The sequence below is a fragment of the Myotis nattereri genome (genome assembly GCF_964212035.1).
Source record: "Myotis nattereri genome assembly, chromosome: X".
Taxonomy (NCBI): Eukaryota; Metazoa; Chordata; class Mammalia; order Chiroptera; family Vespertilionidae; genus Myotis; species Myotis nattereri.
Window position 1 is genome coordinate 113,919,997 of NC_138078.1, and position 21,299 is coordinate 113,941,295.

A 21,299-nucleotide genomic window follows, 5' to 3' on the forward strand; every position below is an offset into this window, starting at 1 on the left:
TTATTGATTTCAGAGAGGAAAGTAGAGGGAGAGAAAGATAGAAACATCAATGATAAGAGAGAATCATTGATTGGCTGCCTCCTGCATGCCCCCTCACGCTTCACAGAATTTGAATCCCTTTTCTATGAGATAGCATCTTAGATATCTAAAGGCGGTTAGTTATTCTGTCCTCCATTTCCCTCTCCTCCCAACTATTTTTTATAGGACACCATTTTCATCATCCTGATTGCTCTTTAGGGACATAACACTTTGTTAATGTTTCTTTTAAAATTTGTTCAGAATTTAAAATATTCAAAGTATAGCCGAATTGGCTCTGGATGTTGCACATCTGGACATTAATGCAGCCTGAAGTCGCTTTAAGTTTTTTTTATCAGCCATGTATTGTTGGCTCATAATGAATTTGTAATTAACTAAAATCCCAAGATTTTATTCTGCTTTGCCTTAACGTGACTTCTTTCCAAATCAAGTCTCCATCTTCCTTTAGTTTTACAGCATATTTTTCAAGTCAGATTGTAAAACTTTACACATATCCCTGTTAAAATTTATCTCAGCCTATCAGCCAGCCTTGGTTTCTTTGAATCTTGATTTTTGTCATCCAGTTTATGCTAATTGAACAAAGGACCTTGAAGCTAGTATAAAAATATTTTCAGATATCTGAGAAACAATCAAAAGTCATGGAGATTCTTCCAAAAATTGTATGTAGATATAACTCAGGTCTTGAGGTATATATGAATTAATACCATTGTAAACTGACATGGTCAAGGACTGATGTCCATTGACAGAAGTTTTGTGTTGAACATTAAGAGGGATGATGTTCCAAGACATACTGTGCCGACATAATGCCAAAAGAGCTGGTTATTCTTCCTAAGAAATCAATTAATGCACTTATGAAGTAGAGACAGAGTCGTTGTGACTATTCTTTTATTTTACATTTGACACGCATATACAGTACAGAGTAGTACAGTGTTAGGAACTGTGTGAAATTCTGGAGAATCAGGTTTGCCTGAGGCAACCCGGATTTCAGCCTATTGTCCCAGGGTAATTATTAGTAGCATCAGTTTTCGCTTTTAAAAAGTGTGTAGGATTTGAGGATAAGTAACTAGCCATCCTTCTCATAATCCAACTAGTTCCTTTTAGTTTTGTTTTGCTTTTAAACCTGGGTTAAAGATTACACAGTTATGATTTGGCAGATGTAATGAGGCTGCAGTGGTACTTCTTATATTTGAACTTCCTTGAACATGGGAAGTTGACAGCAAAAGGAACTACACATACTTAGTATTCCTCCTGAGCCACCCTCTAGAGGGCAGTAGTATATACATCTAAAATGACCCAATTTCAATGAAAAATGGCCTCTGTTTATGCATGAAAATCAGGAACTTTTGATGTTCTTAAAGAACCCATTGGAATCATTATTGTGAATACTTTATCTTTTGTTAAGCAAAAAAATAAATACTAAAATTAATTCATTAGCATTCTGAACATTCTTTTTTTAAAAATTGTAGAAACTGAACTTTGATGCCTCGAATATATAATAATTCATTATAACAATTATGCATAGACTTTAACAATCTGCATATTTTATGCTTTCATGTTTTCCCTAATTAATGATTTCATATGGTTAATTTTAATATATTCTGCATCACAGTTTCTATATTTATATGAAAATAAGCACTTAAAATGAATAGTTCTGTTCTACTTATTTAAATATTACTTTCCTCTAAAAGAAAACAAAAATGCTAGATTTTACTTTATGATTTGAATCATGTGGTAATGTAGAACTCTAGTATTTAGAATTAAAATGATTTTTAGAGATTGTGTAATTTTATAAGTTGGTAATTTGTTAGTTCCTAATATCAAAAGTGATTTCCTAATGTAATGTTCTCTTTTTAGAAAAGGTGGACAAGTCCTATTTTCAAGAGAAGATGACTTTTAACTGTTTTGGAGGATCTAAAACTTGTGTACCTGCAGCCATCGATAAGGATGAAGAATTTGTAGAAGAGTTTAATAGATTAAAAACTTTTGCTAATTTTCCAAGTAGTAGTCCTGTTTCAGCATCAACGCTAGCACGAGCTGGTTTTCTGTATACTGGTGAAGGAGACACCGTGCAGTGCTTTAGTTGTCATGCAGCAGTAGATAGATGGCAGTATGGAGACTCAGCAGTTGGAAGACACAGGAAAGTATCCCCAAATTGCAGATTTATCAATGGCTTTTATTTTGAAAATAATGCTGCGCAACCTACCAATTCTGGTATCCAGAATGGTCAGTACAAAGCTGAAAACTACCTGGGAAACAGAAATCATTTTGCTTTAGACAGGTCATCTGAGACTCATGCAAATTATCTTTTAAGAACTGGACAGGTTGTAGATATGTCCGACGCTGTATACCCAAGGAACCCTGCCATGTGTAGTGAAGAAGCTAGATTAAAGTCATTTCAGAACTGGCCAGACTATGCCCACTTAACCCCAAGAGAGTTAGCTAGTGCTGGGCTCTACTATACAGGTGTTGATGATCAAGTGCAGTGCTTTTGTTGTGGTGGAAAACTGAAAAATTGGGAACCTTGTGATCGTGCATGGTCAGAACACAGGCGACACTTTCCCAATTGCTTCTTTGTTTTGGGACGGAATGTTAATATTCAGAATGAATCTGATGTCCTGGGTTCTGATAGGAATTTCCCAAATTCAACAAATTCTCCAAGAAATCCAGCCATGGCAGATTATGAAGCACGGATCATTACTTTTGGGACGTGGATGTACTCTGTTAACAAGGAGCAGCTTGCAAGAGCTGGATTTTATGCTTTAGGTAAACTTTACTATAAAACCAGGCTAATAAATAACTTTCCAATTATCCCAAGCTCCTAAAAAGTAAATAGATTCCTTTAGCCCCTTGAACTGGTAAATATTTAGGTACAGTCTGGCATGATCATAACACTATTCTGTTAACCCTTATGTTGAATATGTAATGTAACCACTGAATTTATGTGAAAGACTACTGTATTATGAGTCATGTTTATCTTCATGTAATTGTTTTTTGGAGAAGGATGACATGCAAAAGATTATAGGTGTCCCTGATGAAACAATGGGTCTGATAGTAATACTAACTATAATTTATTGGATGCTTACTCTATGTGCTCAATATGTATATTACATGCATTTTCTCTGCACCTCTCAAGAAGAGTTAACATTAGAGAGTTTAGTTTGACTGACAGTAAAATTGGTATTAAAATTGGTATCTGCATTTTGTACAAAGATTATATTTGAAAGCTGCCCTGAACGATGCTTTATTGCTTCAAATGAGTGCATTTCAAATGTACTACCTTAGACATGTCAGGAAGAGCCATTAGTGTGATGGCTTCAAGGGATTTTCAGAAAAATTTACACAATTATATATCTGATCCATTTACTTTAGGATTGAATAGTGCCAAAATACCAAGTATTTCAATATTTTATTTATATAGTCTCATATAGCAATCTTGAAGGTTAGTGTCATATAGCTACAACCTTAGAGAAACTTATCTTCTAACTTTATTATGCATTAAACTTTATTATTAAAGTGTCACAGTTTGAAAAGGTATAGTATTGATGGCCCCAAATGGCATGTTTAAAAAAGAATGTAATAGCCCTGGCTGGTGTTGCTCAATGATTAGAGCATCAGCCTACGCACCAGTGGGTCAAGGTTTCGATTCCTGGTCATAGGGCATGTACCTGGGTTGCAGATCTGATCCCTGGCCCCATGTGGGAGGCAACCAATCAATGTGTCTCTCTCACATCGATGTTTCTGTTCTCTCTCTCTCTCTCTCTCTCTCTCTCTCTCTCTCCCCCCCCCCCTCTCCCCCTCCCCTTCCCCATCTCTCCCCCTCCAGGAAAAAATATCCTCCCTCCTCAGGTGAGGATTAAAAAAAAAAGAATGTAACAATTGTAATTTTCCATAGAAAAATTGGGCTATTTTACTTTTGTATTCTGTAAAATACCTCAAATTGAATTAGTGAATTTAATGTGTATTGCCTCTCAAGTAGTCCTATCTATTATTTAGATGTGAATTTGAATATCTTCTTTTAAGTTGTGAGGTTTTTGTGTAAATTTAGAAATGCTTAATTTCATGGTGTTAAAACGGGTTTGTTTTTTTATTTGTTGATTTTAGAGAGAGAAGGAGAGAAAAAGAGAAATATTAATTTGTTGTTCTACTTACTTATGTATTCATTGATTGATACCTGTATGTGCTCTGACCGGGGATCTAACCCACAACCTTTGTGTATCAGGACGATGCTCTAACCAACTGAGCTACCCCGGCCAGGGCCTAAAAAGGGTATTTTTGTGTAAGCTAATTGTACAAAATACATGTATTTTTACTTGTGTGTTTTCTTAGGTGAAGGTGATAAAGTAAAGTGCTTTCAATGTGGAGGAGGGCTAACTAATTGGAAGCCCAGTGAAGACCCTTGGGAAGAACATGCTAAGTGGTATCCAGGGTAAGGTAGTTTAATGTTTATTCAGTAAAAGCCAAGTTGGACAGTATGCAGTGGGAAGACTTGAATAACTTTTCACCTCAACTATTTTTGCCTTCCCATGGCTTGAAATTCACACCTGGTTTCTAAAAAAATGGGGTCACCTACTTTATAGGAGAAAAACACCTAAGCCTTCTCTGGTGATGAAAACATTATTGCTTGTATATTATATTTATGACATTCAGATGATTCTATTTCTAAACACATAAAGTATATATAGGAATGTATACTTTAGCTGTTGGAAGTAGGCTCTTTTACAATGGGCACAAGGGAGCCCATCACCAAGGAGATTCCTAAAGAACCCATCATACCCTTTAGCAAAGCAAATATTACCATTTGTCACTGATTCTAAGACACAAAATTGTGTACATTTTCAGATCATTGAAATCAGATCCATCTGGTGGTGGGCCATAAGTTAATAGGCAGCAATAGTACATAAAGCAATCATGCTTTGTACAATCAGTGGCATCTTAGAGTGATGATGACATACTCTAAATGTCCTGCCATTTTGCCTCTTTTTTTCAAATTAATTTATTTTTCCCCTATTTTGCCTCTTTAAAATAAAGTGACATATACAGAAGTGGTATGCATTTTTGATCTACAAAATAGTACAACTTGAGAGTAATCATTTGAAAATAAATCTTAACCTTAAACAGCTTTAACAGGAAATGTTGAAAGCCTAAAGAATTCTTTTTATTTTTTATTTTTTTTAAATATATTTTTTATTGATTTTTCACAGAGAGGAAGAGAGAGAGATAGAGAGTTAGAAACATCGATGAGAGAGAAACATCGATCAGCCGCCTCCTGCACATCCCCCACCGGGGATGTGCCTGCGACCCAGGTACATGCCCCTGACCGGAATCGAACCCGGGACCTCCCAGTCCGCAGGCTGACGTTCTATCCACTGAGCCAAACCGGTTTCAGCACAAAGAATTCTTTTTAAATGCACAATTGGTTAATCCTCTAAATAACATTTGTTAAGATTAACTATTTAAAACTTTGAAAATATGTTAAAGTGATAATTTAATAACTTGCTTAAAAGTTGTAAGTTGATTTTTTTAAAAAAAATATTTTTATTGATTTCAGAGAGGAAGGAAGAGGGAGAGAAAGAGATAGAAACTTCAGTGATAAGAGAGAATCATTAATTGGCTGCCTCCTGCATGCCCCACACTGGGGATTGAGCCTACAACCCTGGCATTGTCCTGACTGGGAATTGAACTGTGACCTCCTTGTTCATAGGTCGATGCTTAACCACTGAGCCATGCCGGCTGGGCAAGTAACATTTTTTTTTGTGGCTCCTTAGAAATACTGAAAAGCAAGTTAATGGAATTAAAATTGTGGATATTATATCATACACTTTACTAATTTTTCAGCTACTAAAGTTTAACCTTCTTGTTTAGGTGTAAATATCTGTTAGAAGAGAAGGGACAAGAATATATAAACAATATTCATTTAACTCATTCACTTGAGGAGTCTGTGGTAAGTCAAATATTGTAGAATATATATTTTCAGGTATTATATAATTTGTTTTGCAATGATTTCTTGGTGTAAAATTCAGTGTAGTATTTTAAATTAATAATGTATGGTGAACTTTAAAGGGAAGATCTTGAAAAGTGTTTGTTATTCTTTTTGTTATTTATTTTTGTTGATTTCAGAGTGGAAGGGAAAGGGAGGGAGAGATAGAAGCATCAATGATCAGAGAGAATCATTGATCAGCTGCCTCCTGCACATCCACTACTGAGGATTAAGCCCGAAACCCAGGCATGTGTTCTGACCCGGAATTGAACCATGACCTCTTGGTTCATAGGTCAACATTCAACCACTGAGCTACACTGGCCAGGCTGTTTGTTATTCTTTTTTTTAAAATACATTTTATTGATTTTTTACAGAGAAGAAGGGAGAGAGATAGTTAGAAACATCGATGAGAGAGAAGCATCTATCAGCTGCCTCCTGCACACCCCCCACTGGGGATGTGCCCGCAACCAAGGTACATGCCCTTGACCGGAATAGAACCTGGGACCCTTGAGTCTGCAGGCTGACGCTCTATCCACTGAGCCAAACCGGTCAGGGCTGTTTGTTATTCTTAATCTGAAGCAACTTTGTGAAAAGGGGATTAGGATGAACTGATTTAATATCACTAAAGGCAAAAATGGTCTTGAGGAACTAAAATACTTGCATCTCTCAATCTTTTGAAATTTGACTGTTTTGTACAGTGTGTTTTATAGTCACAGTTTTAAACTGTCCTCAGACAATAATTAAAATCTCAGAAAGGTATCTAAATTGATATTGTCACCTAGGGTGGCCAAGGCATCAATCAGTACCATGTAAAAAGAGGTCTGGAGTAGAATGGGAGACCAGAGTTGCCATTATTGTTCTGCCATGAACTATATTGCCTCAATCAAGTTGTTTAATCTTCCTCATTGCCAGCTTCTTGTCTGTAAAGTGAATGGCTTGGGTTAGATGATCTTTTAACTTCCTTCTAGCTTCATCAGGCTATGCCTCTTGTGAATGTTCATGTTGAATTGGAATAAAGCCAATTTTTAAATTCATGATTAATGTAACTTTTCAAATTGAGGTTATTGCCTTCTAAGAAGAAGAATTTTAACTTATAATTCATATTTCTATTTTAGGGAAGAACTTCTGAAAAAACACCATCACTAACTAAAAGAATTGGTAAATATGCTTATTATAATAAACATACTTTAATTTCATTATTATTTATAGAGTAGAAAGGTAAACATAATCTTTCAGGTTCACCAAGGTGTGTGTATTTGAGCTGAGATTGCTATAAACTTAAGTAACGACGTACCTATGTTTCAGTAGGATATTTATATATTCAGAACATTCCTATGGAGGTTGTACAGTTACCTTTCCAAGTTTGGAAGGAGCAGCTAACTATAGGTTGTCCATCACCACTTCTGTTAAAATCACAAAAGGAAGGGTTAGATATATTTTTGTCCCTGGACCTTTTTTAGTTAGCCCGGATCATGAATCCAGTGCTCTACTAATGTGCCATCACCATAATTAACACTAACCTACCTATCTAATTATTCCATGCCGTCTCTGTGCCTTCCCCATCTTCTTTGCAGAGGATTATGGTTAATTTTGTTTGTTCCTATTACCTCACAGAGAGGTAGAAGTTTTTATCACAAAGATTATTTACTTATCATAGACATCTTTAAAACCAGAAATGTAACACGTTAAGCGAGAAAGATGTTGTTATCCCCATATTTCAGATGAGGAGAAAGAGTCAGAAAGGTTTAGTGACCTATCCACAGTTACATTACAAATCATTAGTGGAACTAGGGCTGAAAATAAGGTATTCTGAATTCTACATCACACTACAGATCTCATTCTCAACTGAGGCATCATGATTCAAATATAGTAGAAAGTTTAATTTAGAATATGTCTGGTGATTCCCCACTCCCCATACTCATAACATCGCCTGTTTAGTATCTTAAGGATTTCAAGGAAGAGAATATTTATATTCATAAATATGCTTGAGAAGGCGATCCACTTTAATGTGGGTTTTGCAATAGGAATAAATAATACAGTTAAAGGAATTATTCATTCCAGCCTATATTTTTGAAATTATCCAGAAACAAACATTCTGTAACATTTCTTGATAATCATCCTTACAATGCAGACTATTCTTTTTATGAGTAATAAATTGGTGTTTTGGTTTAGGATTAATGTTTTTAAATTGAGATATAATTTATTTAAAAATTTTCACCATTATAAAATATACACTTTGGTGGTTTTTAGTATATTTACAAGGTTGTGCAACCATCACTACTATTTAATTACAGAACATCACTATTATTACCCCAACAATAAACCCCATACCCATTAGCAATCATTTCCCCTTGCTGCCCCCCACACCCCAGCCCCAAACGACCACTAATCTACTTCTGTCTCTATGAATTTCCCTATTCTGGACATTTCATATTAAATGGAATTATAATGACCTCAAGGTTTGCTCATGTTATATTCATATATGTGTTTTTATTATGGTGGAAAACTGTTTTTGTATGGACAATACATCTTATTTATTAATTTGTCACTTGGTAGACATAGCTGATGCTGCTAAGAACATTTATGTACAAGTTTTTTTATGGACATGTTTTTAATTCTCTTGGGTATATATTTAGGGATAGAGTTGCTGGGTCATGTGGTAACTCTTATGTTTAACCTTTTCAGTAAACTGCCAGTGTTCCAAAGTGGCTGTACCGTTTCACATTCCCACCACCAGTGTATGAGGGTTCCAGTTTGTTTCTCCACATCCTTGTTAACACTAGTTATTCTTTGTCTTTTTATTACAACCATCCTAGTGGGTGTGAAGTGGTGTCTCATCATGGGTTTTTTTAAGGGAGAACTTTTTAAAATGTTTTTATTGATTTTTTAGAGAGAGAGAAACATTGATCGGCTGCCTATTGCATACCCCTACAAGGGGTCGAGCCCGCAACTCGGGCATGTACCCTGACCAGGAATCAACCAACCATCTCTTGGTGCATGGGTAAACACTCAACCACTGAGCCACACTGGCCAGGCCCTTATCAAGGTTTTGATTGTATTTCCCTGATTGCTAATGATGTTGGGCAGTTTTCATATGCTAATTGGCCATTTGTATGTCTTCTTTGGAAAAATGTCTGTTCATCTCCTTTGACAGTTTTTAGTTGGTTTATTTGTGTTCTTATTTAAAGAGAAGCCTGATGCATGAAGATTCGTGCAAGAATAGGCCTTCCTTCCCCTGGCTGCTGGCATGTGGTGGGCTTGCTTGGGCAGCCTGTGCAGCGGCAGCAGAGGCGGGGAGGACTGGAAAGGTTGGGTGCACTAGTGCGTTTCACTTTCCCATTGTGAAAGTGGGATGCAGCTGGCCCCCTTTCTCATCCTCTTCCTCCTCCACCCTCCGCCTCCTGCCTGCCCACCCTCCCTCCATGCCCATTGCCCCTCCCCTCTTGATTTGACGAGATAGGGAGGAGGGAGATCTGATAATTTGGGTTACTGTGTAGGTGGCCTCTTTCATCTATTCAAAACAAAGCTGAGCTGCCTGCTGCTGCTGCCACGGCCGCCACCATTGCCCCTTGGCTGGCCCGGGGCTCCCGAGGCGTGTTAACTGCACCAAGCGAGCTCCCATACGTGTACGCGCTTGCGGGGCTGCTCCAACGGTAGGGTTTTGTTTACCAGAGCAGCGGGGCAGGGGTGGGGTAGAGGGAGACACCAGACACCGGGAGCTATGACCTCAGGCACCAGAGATGTGCCTCTGAGGTGGGAGGCTGGGCCACAGGGAGGCTGCAAGGATGGTTGACAGGTGGAGCACGGCACAGAGGCCCTGAGAAGGCGTGCTGCCAAGAGGCCTGGAGCAGCCGGGGTGGGGGGGGGCGGGACACCACCATCTTTGTTGTGTTAATTTGCATACTCGTTCCTGATTGGCCCTGGGTCATCACAGAGTGATGGTCAATTTACGTATTTCTCTTTTATTAGATAAGAGTAAGAGTTCTTGATATAGTCTAGCTCTTTTCATATATATATGATTTGCAAATATTTTCTTTTCTGTAGATTGTCTTTTCATTCTTATTGGTGTCCTTTAAAGCAAACACGTTTCTGATTTTGATGAAGTCCAATTTATCTGTTTTTGTTTTTTGGTTTTTGGTTTTTTTTTAATCCTCACCCAAGGATATTTTTCCATTGATTTTTAGAGAGTGGAAGAGAGGGAAAGACAGAGAGAAATATTGATGTGGGAGAAACACATTGATTGGTTGCCTCCTGCACACGCCCCGACTAGGGCCTGGTTCAAGGAGAAGCCTGCAACCAAGGTACATGCCTTTGACCAGAATTGAACCCAGGACCCTTCGGTCTGCAGGCCAATGCTCTATCCACTGAGCCAAACCGGCGAGGGCCATGGTCGGCAAACCACGGCTCGTGAGCCACATGCGGCTCTTTGGCCCCTTGAGTGTGGCTCTTCCACAAAATACCACGTGCGGGTGCACACGTACAGTGCGATTGAAACTTCGTGGCCCACGTGCAGAAGTCGGTATTTTGTGGAAGAGCCAGTATTTTGTGGAAGCGCCACACTCAAGGGGCCAAAGAGCTGCATGTGGCTCACGAGCCACAGTTTGCCGACCACTGGGCTAGGGTGATCTGGGGTTTTTTTTGTTGCTTTTGCTTTTGATTTCATATCTAAGAAACCATTGCCTAATCCAAAGTCACCTATGTTTTCTTCTAAAAGTTTTTTGGTTTTATCTCTTACATTCAGGTCTTTGATCCATTTTGAGTTAATTTTTATATATAATATGAAGTCATGGTACATTTAATTCTTTTCCGTGTGGATATCCTGTTGTCCTTGCTTTTGGTTTTCAGCAAGTTTAGCTTCAGGTACCTGCAGAATATCCAAGTTGGTGAATATTAAAACCTGGAACTCATGGAAATGAGAAATGAGGGTAAAACTGTGGTAGTAGAGTAAGTGTCCAGAGACATTGTAAAAAAGGGAGGAGGGTCAATGGAAGGGAATCATCAATATCTAGTCAGGTGGGCAGAAGGGTCCAGCAAAGCAAACTGGAAAAAAAAAACAGTCAAGAGTTAGTAGAACTAGGAAAGAGTGGTGTCCAGCTGACCTGGATATCTCCACCTAGAAATCTCAAGAGCAGTTTAAATTCAGCATCTCTGAAAACCACTCAGACAAATTCAGCCCTGCTCTATTCCCTCCCTGTGTTAGTTAATAGTATCACAATTCACAGAGTCGGTTTGTAATTTGAGTCATTTTAAGTTCTTTGTTTTCCTTAATCTCTCTACATTTAATTAATCACTAGGTATGATAAATTATACCTTTTTAATATTGTTTAAAATCTACTGATTCTGCCCTGGTTCCTGCCCTTTATCCAGGCTATTGTAGTAGTCTCCTCAACTGTTATTCCCATTATAGCCTCCTGGCAGAATTTTTATCAAACACAAATGTTAAGTTACTTTCCTACCTAAAAAGTATCTTTTGTTGCTTACCATGTAATGTTTCTTACAATCAAATCCCTTTATGTCCCAATAAGTATCCACCCCCAAGTTATATTCTGACTTCTATTACCATAGATTAAATTAGAACCTCTTATAAATGTAATCATACGGTATGTAATCGTTTGTCTCTAGTTCATCATTAAGATGATGTTTTACTCCTGTCTATGAGATTCATCCATGTTGCCTGTGGCAGTAGTTTGTCCTTTCTTGCTGTGTGGTATGTGAATATACCACAATGTACTTAGCCATTCTCACCTGATGATGGATATTTGAGTTGTTTCCAGTTTGGAGCTATTATAAATAATGTTGCTAGGAATATTCTTTTGTATGTCTTTGGTGGATATATGCATCATTTTTAATGCCCAGAGTGTAATTGATGAATCAGAGGGTATTAATTTCTCTTTAGCACTTTCTTACATAACTGGTATTCCTACTCTGAGTATCATTAAAGTGAGTTTCTATTTGCTTCCTTGTTTTTACCTAGTTCACCCCCTTTAGCTATAGAAACTAAGTCTGAGAAATAGGAAACTCATACTTTCAAGGTCACAGACTTCCCCGTTTCCCATTATTTTTTCAAAATAATTGCTAGGGACACAGTAAAGACATTCGTTCTTTAAGTGCCTTAACTTAGTTGTTAATGAGTACATCTGATTTGGGAAATGTTTAGTTTTTTTAAGTACTTAGCCCTTATCTGTTTTACTTTATCTTGTACTATTTCATCAAGTCTTTAAACAACCTAATCTCACTTCACAGTGATACAAAATACTCACTGCATTTTCAGTTATTGTAAAATTCTGAAAGTGATCCATCAGTGCCTAAATATCTCAGAGTAATCTGGGTTTGCTGGCTTGCTTTTGGTATTTTTTCTTGCTTAAATTTTTCTTTTTAACTGTATTTTGTGTTGAGTTGTATTAATGAAAATAATTGTTTAAACTCTGTTCTTTTTGCTCACCAATTTTCATTTCAGATGATAACATCTTTCAAAGTCCTATGATACATGAAGCTATACGAATGGGATTCAGTTTCAGAGACATTAAGAAAAAAATGGAGGAAAAAATTCAGACATCTGGGAGCAACTATAAATCATTGGAAGTTCTGGTTGCAGATTTAGTGAGTGCTCAGAAAGATAGTACAGAAGATGAATCAAGTCAGACTTCATTGCAGAAAGGTATGCCTGGTTAGTTTTAAAAAGCAAGTTACACCTAATAGTACTTCATTTTATATGGTTTTGTGACCCATTCATTTCCCTCCTCTCACATACCCCTTAGAATAAACAATTTTTTGACTTTATTATGAAAAATGTCAAGGAGCCCTGCCAGTGTGGCTCAGTGGTTAAGATCAACCTATGAACCAGGAGGTCATTGTTCGATTCTCGGTCAAGGCACATGCCCCAGTTTCAGGCTCAGTCCCCAGTGTGGGGTGTATAGGAGGCAGCCAATCAATGATTCTCTCTCATTGATATTTCTCTCCCTTTCCCTTCCTCTCTGAAAGCAATAAATATATTTTTTTAAATGTCAAACACACTCAAAAGTGGAGAGAACAGTATAATGACCCTGATGTACCCATCAACCAGCTTCAGTAATTACCAACACTTTCTAATTTTGTTTCATTACTTCCCCCACTGTGGTTTTTTGTTGTTGTTGTTTGTTTGTTTGTTTGTTTTGTTGTTTGTTTGGGGTGTTTTGTGGTGTGTTCTTTTTGCTATAGTATTTCAAAGTAATCCCAGACATTCTATATATTATTCACCTATAAATACTTAAGTATCTAACAGATAAGGATTTTTTTTAATATATATTTTATTGATTTTTCACAGAGAGGAAGGGAGAGGGATAGAGAGTTAGAAACACTGATGAGAGAGAAACATCGATCAGCTGCCTCCTGCACACCCCCTACTGGTGCAACCAAGGTACATGCCCTTAACTGGAATTGAACCTGGGACCCTTCAGTCCGCAGGCCGACGCTCTCTCCACTGAGCCAAACTGGTCAGGGCACGGATTTTTTTATAATTAATCTTAATACTATGTGTTAGTCTGCTTGAACTGATATAACAGAATACCATAGGCAGACAACAGACATTTCTCACAGTTCTGGAGGCTGGGAAGTCCAAGATCTAGGTGCAGGCAGATATGGTTCCTGATGAGGATTTTTTCCAAGCTTGCAAATGGCTGCCTTTTCTTTGTGTCCTCAATGGCTAAGAGTGAACACTGGTTTCTATTCCTCTTTATTATATTCTAGAGGCCCAGTGCACAACATTCGTGCACTGGACAAGGTGGGGGGGGGGGTCCCTCAGCCTAGCCTGTGCCCTCTCGCAGTCTGGGACCCCCAAGGGGTCCTTAGTGCTGCCGCAGAGGCGGGAGAGGTTCCCGCCAACACCGCTATGCTCGCCAGCCTTGAGCCCAGCTTCTGGCTAAGCGGCACTCCCCCTGTGGGAGCACATTGACCACCAGGGGGCAGCTCCTACATTGAGCGTCTGCCCCCTGGTGGTCAGTGTGCGTCATAGTGACCAATCATGCAGCTGTTTGGTCGATTTGCATATTTGCTTTTTATTATATAGGATTTTCCTCTTTAACATATTTTTATTGATATCAGAGAGGAGAGGAAGGGAGAGGGAGAGGGAGAGAAAGATGGAAACATCAATGATAAGAATCACTGATTGGCTGCCTCCTGCACACCTCACATTGGGGATCCAGCCCCTAACCCGGGCATGTGCCCTGACCAGGAATACAACTGTGACCTCCTAGTTCATAGGTCAACACTCAACCAACGAGCCACACCGGCCAGGCTATACTCTATTTTACATAAAGAACAACAAAGGCTAGCTGTTATCATTGTTTGTAGAATAAGTTTATATAGTTGAAACTGGATTTAGAGTGTTCTGCAACTTTTCATATGAGATAAACATATAAAGGGGTCATATTACTAAATAGAGCTTGAATGAATGGCACCTTAATACTGTGCATCATATATAGAAAGTGTATTAAATAATGTAGAAGAGAAGCATATAACTCCTTTCAGGAAAATAAAAGTTTAAAAAAATACAGGATGACAGCTATTCTAGTGCTTGCCAGCAGCACTGAAGGTTAAAGAAAAGGTATCAGATTGAATACATTTATAATCACTAGAGGCCTGGTGCCGAAAATTCGTGCATGGGTAGGGTCCCTAGGCCTGGCCAGCAATCAGAGCCAATCTGCGGAACGATCGGAGCCCCCTTCTAGCACCTGCCTTGGCTGGCCTGGGGCCTGTGGACTGGGGGCAGCTCCTGTGTTGAGCATCTGCCCCCTGGTCATCAGTGCACATCATAGCGACCGGTTGTTCCACCAGTTGTTCTGCTGTTTGGTCGATTTGCATATTAGGCTTTTATTACATAGGATTGTTCTCTAAGCTCTTGACCACTTCTCCCAAAGGATGAGAATTTTTGTAGTACTAAATAAGCCTAAATATTTACTTCATTTTTTACTTTAAAGACCCTTGTGATCTTTAAGTTATTTCAGATGTCTTTGAAACATTACTCAAAGAATTACATGAGTCATAAAACAGTATAACATTAATGATTTTTAAAATTACATCAGTTGATGTAAAATATCCAGCAGAAAGCCTAAGACTCTTTTCCTAAAGATGCATTTATTTAAAATATGGAATAGCTCCACTTGCCTTAGCCATGGTAAAATAAATCATTTACTTTGTTATCTTTCTACTGCAGTAGAAATACAAGTGATTGTGTCACTTTTCTCTGTATCTTAACCACAACTCAAGGTATTTAAGTTTGAGAGTAAGTTGTTAGTTTTTATGTCTCAAGTTGTTGTCTGCAACAGAAGGATTTTGTAGGTTGCAATAGGAAGAGAGCAGTGGGTTCTTATTATCACAGAGACTACAATCTAGGATGGTGAGAGAAGGAAGGTCTAAGCAATGGCAGCTCTTGGGGGCAGGGATTGCAATTTATTGGTTGACTTCTCTCCTTAGTCTCACTAAATTGAGAGGCAGGTAATTGATACTGGCTATTTTCTTATGCTAGGGTTGCTGCCTATTTCTCCTCCCAAAGGCTGGTGAAGAAAAACTGGCACTAAGAATCTTTTCATTCTAGCTTGGCCAGTGTGACTCAGTGGTTGAGCATCGACCCGTGATCCAAGAGGTTTCTGGTTCAATTCCTGGTCAGGGCTCATGTCTGGGTTGCAGGCTCAATCAGCTGCAGGGGGCGTGCAGGAGGCAGCCAATCGATGTTTCTCTCTCATCAAATGTTTTAAGTCATTTAAAAATGCGTTTTTTAATTCTATACAGAATAGCAGGTGGGCCTAATTGAAGTAAAACAGGTAAAAATTTTTTTAGAAAAACTACAGTGCTACTGTTGCTTACTGAGAAATCCTAGATCAGCAGTTCTCAACCTGTGGGTTGAGACCCCTTTCACAGGGGTCACCTAAGACCATCCTGCATATCAGATATTTACATTACGATTCATAACAGTAGCAACATTACAGTTATGAAATAGCAACGAAAATAATTTTATGGTTGGATCACAACATGAGGAACTGTATTTAAAGGGCCAGAAGGTTGAGAACCATTGTCTTAGATTGAATACTAGATTTTATCCCAGTGGCTGTGTGACAGAAAAAGCCCCAGTAGGTAGTCTTCTAAAAATAGCATCAGACCTAGCTGGTTTGGCTAAGTGGATAGAGCCATAAGCCTGAGGCCTGAAGGATCCCAGGCTCAATCCCCAGTAGGAGGCATACAGAAGGCTGCTGATCAGTGATTCTCTCTCATCATTGATGTTTCTATCTCTTCTCCCTTCCTCTCTCTGAAATCAATAAAAATATTTTTAAAAGATTTTAAAAATAAAAATAATTACATAGTATGATATATAGTCCTTTACTTTGTCCTGGCCGGTGGTGCTCAGTGGTTAAGCATTGACCTATGAACCAGGAGGTCACAGTTAGATTTTAGGTCAGGGCACATGCCCAGATTGTGAGCTCAATCCCCAGGAGGGGGTATGCAGGAGGCAGACAATCAAATGATTCTCTCTCATCGTTGATGTTTCTATCTCTCCCTCTCCCTTCCTCTCTGAAATGAATAAAAATTTAGTTTTTAAAAATTACCCTACTGCCAACACCGGTTTGGCTCGGTGGATAGAGCGTTGGCCTTGCGGACCGAAGGGTCCAGGGTTCGATTCCGGTCAGGGGCATGTGCCTTGGTTGCGGGCACATCCTCAGTGTGGGGTGTGCAGGAGGCGGCTGATCGATGTTTCTCTCTCATCGATGTTTCTGACTCTCTATTCCTCTCCCTTCCTCTCTGTAAAAAATCAATAAAATATATTTTAAAAAAATGCTTTAAAAAAAAAATTACCCTATGTTTGAGCTTATAGTTTTGATTATGCCCAGATAGTTGCCTTTGAAGAAAAAGTAGATTAAATATTCCTTTCTTAACCTTTTTAAAGCATAAATCTCAACATATCGCTCTCCAAGTTAAAACCTTCCCTGGCTCCCAGGGCCCTGAGGATCAAGTTCAAACTCCTTTACATGGGTTGCCAAATATTTCAGAATCAGGCTCCTCCTAACCTTCTATAGCCTTATTTCATGCTATTTCCTCTTTAAATTCTATTCCCAAGCCTTGCCTGTGGACTTGTAGGCCCTGTTCTGTCTCTTCCTTAGAGCCTACTTATGTCATTCTTCTACCTAGAACACCCTTCTTCCACTAGCCCTGTCCCCCAAGGCCTCTCCCTCTCCTCAGTTTATTCCTACTCATCCTTTAGGACTCAGTTTAGGTATACTTTCCTCCAGGAGGCCTTCTCTTTATGTGTTCAAACATGTACCCACCCTTCCTGTGTTCTTCATAACACATTGTAACTACTTTTATCATCAACTGTACTATAATTTCATGTTTACTTGGGTTCCTTACTTGTCTGTGAATGATCGGGGGCCCGAGGTCTGTATATATAATTGTTGTATCTCTAGTGCCTAGAACCTAATTAAGTGTTCAGTAACTGTTGAATAAAATTAAACCACTATTTCCAAAACTTGTTTTCATAATAGTGTTCTCCACTATTGTTAAAAGGGATGCCATGAAAAAGCAGCTCTATAGTTAATGAAATGCATTATGAATTTCTAAGAGGGGACAAAAACTATATTATACTTCTCTGAACTTGATAGCAGTGGTTTCCAAATGCGAGTAGGTTCAAACCCAAAATTTTTAGATTCAGTGAATGGAGCCTAGAAATCTATTGTTACAAATGCTTCAAGTGATTCTCATGTGAAGCAAGATTTGGAAATGATGGTATACAATGATTACAAAGATTATTAAAGTATGTAATGCATTTGGAATAGTGCCTAGCACATGGTAATAACTGCTCTATTACTGTTAACTGCTGCTATTGTTAATTGTAGTTACATAACACCACAAAACACATTTTTGTGGCATATGTGTTAACATTTCACAAAACCTGGTTTGGGAAAGGCTGAATTAAGCAAAAACTTCAATACCACGCATATGCTGATGACACCCAACTTCTATCTCTAATGCTGATTTTTGACCTCAAGATTTGACTCCCCATTGGCCTACTAGACATTTTATATAGATGCACTAGACACCTCAAAAATAGCTTGAAAATCCCAAACCTGTACCTTCTCCTGTATTTCCTATTGGCATCATCATCCTCTTGTAAGCCACACGAGAAGTCTTGAAATCAACTATATTTCTTCTTTCTTCCTCATCCCTCACCTCTAGGCAGTCACCAAATCCTACTTGTCCCACTTCAGAAGTACCCCCTCAAAGCCATCCCTCCATTTCTGGAATAAGCCATGCCCTTTCATTTAAAAAAATATATATATTTTATTTATCTGAGAGGGAGAAAGAGATAGAAACATCAATGATGAGAGAGAACCGTGACCTCCTGGTTCATAGGTGACACTCAACCACTGAGCCACGCGGCACCATGCCCTTTCTATACTTTTGTGTAACCCTTGCTTCTCTGCCTGGCAAATTGCTGGTCATGTTAAATGTCATTCCTCTACTTTCCACTCCCCCTCCCAGCAGCTGCTAACCCGTGAAACTTTCCCCAGTTAGTCTGAATAGAAGAACTTGTTCTCTCATCTTGTCCCCGAGCACTTTGTAGATAACTTCATTATAGCACTTATCACTTTGTCCTTTGTGCTTACCTTTACTTCCTCCACTCATGTCCTTCTCTCCTACTAGCATTCAAGTTACTTAAGAGCAAGCAGATGCCATGTGTGAGTCATCCTATCTCCTAACTTGATTAGTACCTGGCACATAGTAGGGGTTCAAATTGTTTCAATGAATTTAAACGACTAAGAAAGTCTATAATTAACTCATTTCTTTTCTTTTTTGCGCAGAGATTAGTGCTGAAGAGCAGCTAAGGCTCCTGCAAGAGGAGAAGCTTTGCAAAATCTGTATGGATAGAAATATTGCTGTAGCGTTTATTCCTTGTGGACATCTGGTCACTTGTAAACAATGTGCTGAAGCAGTTGATAAATGTCCTATGTGCTACACAGTCATTACTTTCAAGCAAAAAATTTTTATGTCTTAATCTAACTACAGTAGCTGTGTTATATTCTTATTACTCTGATTGAATGTGTGATGTGAACCAAATTTAAATAATCAGCATTGAACTCCATTAGCATTTGCTACCAAGAAGAAAAATGTAAAACTGCAGTGTTGTAATTGGCAATCTAAAAATTGAATTTCTGGATTTTTCATAATATTAGCTATATTATCTATTATTTTCTATTGAAACCCTAGGAGCCATCATATTATAACTGATCACAGTGTGTATTTATAGTGCACTGACTTGGCTTCTAAGTGTAAGTGAATTAATCAACTGCATTTTTCATTCTTTTTCAAATAGGCTTAACATTCTGTGTAAACGTGGAGATTAGAGTTAATCTCCCCAATCACATAATTTGTTTTGTGTGAAAAGGGAATGAACTGTTCCACACTGGTGGAAAGATAGAGGTTATTTTTAGATGTTAGTCTTTGTGTTGTAGATTTTGTCTATTTTAAAATTATACATACATACTTGGATGGATGATTTTTAAAATATGATTTTGTCATTGTTAAAAGGGTATTTAAATGATAGCATGCCATCTAGCCTACGTGTATTGACATGGAAAAATGTCAAAGCTATAAATGTAAAATGCAAGTGGCAAAACACTGTGTATCAAATGAGCCAAATGAAGGTTGTATACGTTTTGTATGTGTATAGAACAAAAGATTTGGAAAGATGCACCAAACTGTTAAATATGGTTTCTCTTAAGGGGGGTGGGGGGTGGATCCAGAGGGGCTTTACCGGGGCCTTTCACTTTCTACTTTTTTTATTTTGTTCTGTTTGAATTTTTGTAAGTATATGTTACTTTTGTAATCAATTTTTAGAAAGTATTTTATGATTTAAAGGCTTAGGCATGTTCAAACACCTGCAAAACTACTTATTGCTCAGCTTTAGTTTTTCTAATCCAAGAAGACAGGGCAGTTAACCTTTTTGGTACCAATGTGAAATTTAAATGTCTTTATGTTTGTCCTGCTTTGTGGATGAAAAATCTTTCTGAGTGGTAGTTTTCTGACAGGTAGATCATGTCTTTTTCTCTTGTTTCAAAATAAATATTCCTGATTTTGTAAAATGAAATATAAAATATGTGTCAGATCTTCCAATTAATTAGTAAGGATTCATCCTTAATCCTTGCTAGTTTAAGCCTGCCTAAGTCACTTTACTAAAAGATCTTTGTTAACCCAGTATTTTAAACATCTGTCAGCTTATGTAGGTAAAAGTAGAAGCATGTTTGTATATTGCTTGTAGTTGTAGTGAAGGCTTTCCATGTTGAGATTCTCATATCATTTTGTATTGTAAAGTTTCATGTGAGTTTTTACCGTTAGGGTGATTAAGATGTATATAGGATAAAATGTCAAGTCTTTCCTCTACCTAACTTTTTATTTTCTTGACTAGTAATAGTAGTAGATAATTCTGAAATACATGTTCTCTTAAGATCCTTAAAAACCTCTTAGAAATTATAAAATATGGACAAGGAAAGAAGAACAGTTGTTTAAATATTAAAGATAAAATAAAACTTGAATAAGAATCAATATAGATAAAAAACAAAAGTTTTAAAATGCTTCATAGAACACCCAAGCTTTATATTACAAAATTCTCACAACAACCTGCTGTAGAGGTGAATGAGACATTTAACTACAGAGAAAAGTTGGAGAGTTAAACTTTTAAAAATTATAGTTGTATTTTCTAAGAGAAAGAGTATCTTCATTTTCCTCTAACATCTGTTGATTATTACTTTTAGTGATATTCATTTTTAAATTGCACTGCAAATTTAAATGAGAATTTAAAAAATAATGACTGTCCTTGTTTTATTTTACTATTAGTTATATAGTCATTAAATTTTACATGTGTAGTCTAAGATTTATATTTAAATTACAAGGGGAGGAAAGTGTTAAAATTTGTAAACTGTGCTTTCAGGACATATCTGCTCCAAGTCAAGTAGTTAGTTCAATCTAGTTATTGGCCAAGGATTGAATTGTTTTAACATAAGGCTTTTCCTGTTCTGGGAGCCTCGGTCCATTAAAACTCTTCTTTTAAAACTTGTGTGTTTAGAATTAAGCAAGACCTTTTATTTCCCCGTGAGTTGTGAAATTTAGTGCATGAAGCTGATGTGACTAACAAGTTTATTTTAAGAATTGTTTAGAAATGCAGTTGCTTCAGGTTCTTAAATCACTCAGTACTCCACCTTCTCATCAAAATTTTTTAAGACTTATCAATGTTTGTCTGTGTTCACGCTATAAAAAGCACTGG

General features: G+C 37.7%; 1 protein-coding gene across 3 annotated transcripts in view; it reads left to right on the top strand.

Annotated features, from left to right (window-relative positions):
- The window catches only part of XIAP (X-linked inhibitor of apoptosis), a 46,287-nt gene extending 25,708 nt beyond the window's left edge, over positions 1-20,579 (top strand). For all 3 annotated transcript variants that reach the window (XM_081115191.1, XM_081115193.1, XM_081115192.1), the window contains 6 exons: positions 1,891-2,799; positions 4,363-4,462; positions 5,899-5,977; positions 7,129-7,171; positions 12,471-12,671; positions 18,841-20,579. In XM_081115191.1, coding sequence (XP_080971317.1) covers positions 1,923-2,799; positions 4,363-4,462; positions 5,899-5,977; positions 7,129-7,171; positions 12,471-12,671; positions 18,841-19,034 — 1,494 coding nt within the window. In that variant the 5' untranslated portion in view covers positions 1,891-1,922 and the 3' untranslated portion in view covers positions 19,035-20,579. The remainder of the gene's footprint in view (positions 1-1,890; positions 2,800-4,362; positions 4,463-5,898; positions 5,978-7,128; positions 7,172-12,470; positions 12,672-18,840) is intronic.
- The last annotated feature ends 720 nt before the right edge of the window (positions 20,580-21,299 follow it).